Source organism: Octopus bimaculoides, chromosome 1, assembly GCF_001194135.2.
Source record: "Octopus bimaculoides isolate UCB-OBI-ISO-001 chromosome 1, ASM119413v2, whole genome shotgun sequence".
Classification (NCBI taxonomy): Eukaryota; Metazoa; Mollusca; class Cephalopoda; order Octopoda; family Octopodidae; genus Octopus; species Octopus bimaculoides.
In genome coordinates this window covers 113245-118119 of record NC_068981.1, presented here as the reverse complement: position 1 = coordinate 118119, position 4875 = coordinate 113245, and the positions used below count along the sequence as shown (strand labels likewise).

Genomic DNA, 4875 nt, shown 5'->3' with positions numbered 1-4875 from the left:
GTGTGTGTGAGTGTGTGTGTGTGTGTGTGCGTGTAGACTATGACTTGTGAGTGATAGAAAAGAACCATCTCGCTCACATCATCAGCTGTGTACTCCACGTCATTAGATGTGTACTTCACGTCATTGGCTGTGTACTCCACGTCATTGGATCACGCATTTGTGTCCTGAATGTGTTTGCACGTGAGTAAAAGCCTTTGACCCGCGAGTGGTATGAAGCATAATCCATTTCTCGAGCATAAGGACTTGGTCTGACTTTGGCTGGTGGCATATACGAGGCTGGACTGTAAGGATTGTAGCTGTAACCGTCCGAGTATCCTTGTGGGGTTCGTGGTGGCTCCACACCACGAGAAAGCGGCAAATTTATTCCTCCTGATAAATTTGGACTTATAACACGTGACAACTGTGCATTACTAGGTTCTTTTTCAAAATAGTCTGAAAATACAAATAAAATAGAATTGCTATAAATAAAAGTACGAGTACGTTAAAAAATAAAGCGACAGAAGCAGTATTAAAAGCAAAATGTAAAATTTATCACCACTTAAAAAGTGGATGCCATCTTAGAACACACAATACTCGAAATTTACTATGTATGGTTTTGTGATGCATATGAACACCGTTGTTTACACCGCTAGCAGGAGAAAATCACGGCCATCCCCGCTACCAAGATCTGCCATGATCACGAGATGTCGACCTTCTGTGGCCTTGTCAATGGTAGCTACCCGACTGCTGTAAATTGCTGTAAGCATACAGCTAGTAATGTGCATAGAATCACAGAGCCCAATCAGTCACTGGTGTCGCTAAAAGCCAGTGAGCTCATCAAAAATTGATTAAAGCAACAAAGGTAGTGTTAATACGGAAAGGTAAAATTTCTTCCCACTTAAAAACACATAAGACTGCAATAATTAATTACTACGAGAGAATTTCACATGTTTCTGTGGAAGGATTTAAAAAGCTTTATTTTAAGATTAAGTTCTATATTTTAAATTATTCACTTTCAAAGGATCCAGAATTGTTACACGATTTATATGAAAAAAAAAATGTTGCTGTTTATTTAGTTAATCGAAAATACAACGGTTCTGTCTCTGCTGGAGCAACATCAAATGATGTAAATAAAGAAATTCTTGAATCGCCTGAAATATAAAATCTTAGGAAACCAGTGTTGATGCGTTTACGTCCCTGTAAAATAGCGGTTCAGTAAAAGAGACCGATAGAATAAGAACCAGACTTTAAAACTAAGTTATACTAGTATTGGTTCATTCGACTAAAAATTCTTCAAGGCGGTGCCCCAGCATGGCCACGGTCCAATGACTGAAACGGGCAAGAGACAAAAGATGAAAGATGTGTTTATTGCAGCAGCTGGGTTTCTTTCTCTTACGTTTTAACATAGTTCAACTTCCGACAAGTGAGTATGGGAAAAACAAAATCGCAATTTTGAAAGAAGCCCCTATAAAATTAGTTTTTATGTACTGAATGACAATGAGGGTTGACCAGAGTAAAGTAGCAGTGAAAGGAATTCATAGGTAAAAAATGGTTGGGAACCAATCACCTAAACCATGAGTGCGAGACAGAATCATATTGACGACATAGTCTCGATTCGAAGAGTATTGTCACCGTTGTCCCTCTGCTTTGCAATCAATAACAGATTAAGAACAACAACGTAATGAATATATTCTCATTATGTATATATTGACATCAATTATAATAATCAACTGTCACGCAATTAACTCAAGCGAAACAAGATACGCCCAGTAGGACAAACACACAATGAGATAATTTTGTCTTTCGTTACATGTATAATTAGAATATATACCTTTATCTTCTTTGAATAATTTTAAGGAGAGAGAACTTGGTCTGTGATGATTTCGTTTCCTGTTCCCTGTTGTTATATTGTTCAACACTTCAACAACTCTGAAAAAGCAATATATTTATCATAATTATAATTTTAATAATATGCTTGACTCTTGCTTTGTATTTGTACAAGTTGACTCCAAGTCTTACCCAGAGACTTCAAGAGACAACAAGTTAGAATTTCATGTTGGTGTTATGCCTAGGGTGTCATATTTTTGTTTTTGCACAAAGTATTGTTCTAGAGAAAATCATAAGTTTGTTTTAAAATTTGAGATTGCATTGACAGTATTTTACGTAGGATATGGTCAGTTCCCATGTGCACTATCTTTTGAATTTCTGCCATTTTGGGGGTTTCCTGGTATCTGAGCTAGGTAGGATTCAGCCCCTTTTGCTATCATTCCTATTATTATTATTATTGAGTGAGAGAGCAGTGCATGCCATCAAAGTGACACTGGAGTACAAATATACGAGACCTAGTATACCGACCATGACTACCCGTCTGATGAGTATGCCACGCACATACATCACAACCATATGTGTCAAGATAAACAGCACATGACCTTGTAGATGGGGCCCAATTAGAATTTTCTTCAGATACAGTAGCCCATCCCTCTGAAAAGGTCCCTGAATAAGGGTTGTTTAAGGATGTTGAACGAAATATCCATGTTTCCGGAAATGAATTATTCAAACTCCAAAGAATTCCTCTCAAAACATGGCATGATGCTCCCCCACTACTCCTACTTGTGATCAGAGATGCACATATCGTCAGCCACTAAGGGACATGCTCAACTGGGTAAGGCCAAATAAATGACAAAAAGAATCTGTGGTATTGAGCAGAATATTTACTGTAGCCCATCTTTTTGTTGTTGTTGTTGATGTTGTTATTGTTATTATTATAAAGACAGCGAGCTGGCAGAATCGTTAGCACGCCGGGTGAAATGCTTAGCGGTATTTTTCTGTCGCCACGTTCCGAGTTCAAATTCCGCCGAGGTCGTCTGTTTACCTATCCATCTATATAGTCAACACGCTCGCGCGCACACCCACATACATATATATGTGTATTATATTTTTTTTATTTGTTTCAGTTATGACTGCAGCCATGCTGGGGCACCACTTTGAAGAATTTTTACTCCAGTGAATCGACACCAATACTAATTTATTTTAAAGCCTGGTACTTCTATCGGTCCTTTCTGTTGCCGACCGCTAAGTTAAACGGTAGTTGAGAACATACACACACACACACATATACACGAGGTGCTGAAAAGTTCCTGGCTTTAGGTAAAAGAAAATACAGGAGGATCTGTTAATTATGATTTTATTCAACATATTCTCCTCTCAGATTCGCACACTTATTGCAGTGGTCCTTCAGTCTTTCTAAGCCCTGTAAAAGAACTCGAAATGTTGGGCCTCCAACCAGGCCTTTCACGATACCCTTAAAGCCAGGAACTTTTCAGCACCCGCTTCGTATATAATGAGCTTCTTTAAGTTTCCGTCTGCTAAATCCACTCACAAGGCTTTGGGCGGCCCAAGGTTAGAGTAGAAGACACTTGCCCAAGGTGCAACGCAGTGGGACTGAACCCGGAACCATGTGGTTGGGAAACGAGCTTCTTACCGCACAACCACGTCTGCACTTATATGTATGTATGCATGCAACATATATGTAAGAGAAAGAGGATGACTGATAGAACAAGCAACAAAAGTAGGTAGATAGACAGACAGGTAAATGGATGTGTAGGTAGGTAGGTAGATAGATAGGTAGATAGGTAAGATAGATGAAATAGCTTGATAGAGAGAGAAGGGAAGAAAGAGAAAGATTAGTTTTACCAAATACACAAATACGCCTCTTAACACATATTTTCATATTTTACTCCTAAAAAATGTCGATAGTCATTTCAATAAATACTTACGAGTCGTTTGGGTCACAGTCTCGGAATCCTTTAGCAAATGGGTTGCTGGCAATTTTTAATTGGGTTATCTGTCAAAGAACAAATGTATTAGTTTACATCATCTATCAATAACAAAATTTTTATAAATTGCAGCATGGAAAGTGTTTATAAGTCATTTAAAAACACGCAAAAACCGTTAGATTCGCTTCAATATTTAAATTTAATTTGTCAAAATATTTTCGTCGCTTTGAGACCGTGACCTGTTCACTGACAAAATTCCGAGCACAAAATTCTGACAGTGGACAGGTCGCGGTTTCAAAGCAACGAAAATCCACAGCCACCGAGACATACGACTAAAAGCCAACTTGGAGTCTTTTGGTTCTTACCCGATGGTTTTGGTAGGCAGTTACAGCCATGAACTTGGTCTCAGGAAATATAAACGCTCTGAAATTCTGTGTCTCGGGATATTTGTTTTCGTCTTTCTTGGGGTCTTCATATATCACGTGAAAACGAGGCTGGTATTTTTGCATTGAATTCAAAATTATCTAGAACAGAAAAATTACCACAATGAAAAACACGTAAAAATATATAATATATGTATATAATATATAATATATAATATATGTATATAATATATAATATATAATATATAATATATGTATATATAATATAATATATAATATATAATATATAATATATAATATATGTATATAATATATAATATATAATATATAATATATGTATATATAATATCTACGTATATATATAAGTGTGTGTATGCGTAGATATATCTCAGGGTAGCAAAAAAATTTTAGAAATTCTCTTTGTTACCAGTGGTCCAACGAGAAGAAAAAATTAGTCAATAGACTATATATTATTCATTTAAATACAGTGTACATTTAAACACATCAGAGATGTCCATAATAGGACATCTAACCCGCTAGAAGAAGCAGTCAAAACTCCACACCACAATTAGGGATAATTTCGAAAGGGAATGAAAAATAAATAGATGGTAAATGTTTTTATTTATCATTCCCTTTCGAAATTAACCCTAATTGTGGTGTGGAGTTTTGACTGCTCCTCCTAGCAGGTTAGATGTCCTATTATGGACATCTCTGATGTGTTTAAATGTACACTGTAT

At 36.7% G+C, this 4875-nt stretch overlaps 1 protein-coding gene across 1 annotated transcript in view; it reads right to left on the bottom strand.

Annotated features, from left to right (window-relative positions):
- Nucleotides 1-6: 6 nt before the first annotated feature.
- LOC106877895 (T-box transcription factor TBX10) overlaps nucleotides 7-4875 on the bottom strand; it is a 65007-nt gene continuing 60138 nt past the window's right edge. Inside the window, exons 4-7 of the mRNA XM_014926942.1 lie at nucleotides 4121-4279; nucleotides 3756-3823; nucleotides 1811-1908; nucleotides 7-432 (exon numbers count right to left, since the gene is read on the bottom strand). Coding sequence (XP_014782428.1) covers nucleotides 116-432; nucleotides 1811-1908; nucleotides 3756-3823; nucleotides 4121-4279 — 642 coding nt within the window. The 3' untranslated portion in view covers nucleotides 7-115. The remainder of the gene's footprint in view (nucleotides 433-1810; nucleotides 1909-3755; nucleotides 3824-4120; nucleotides 4280-4875) is intronic.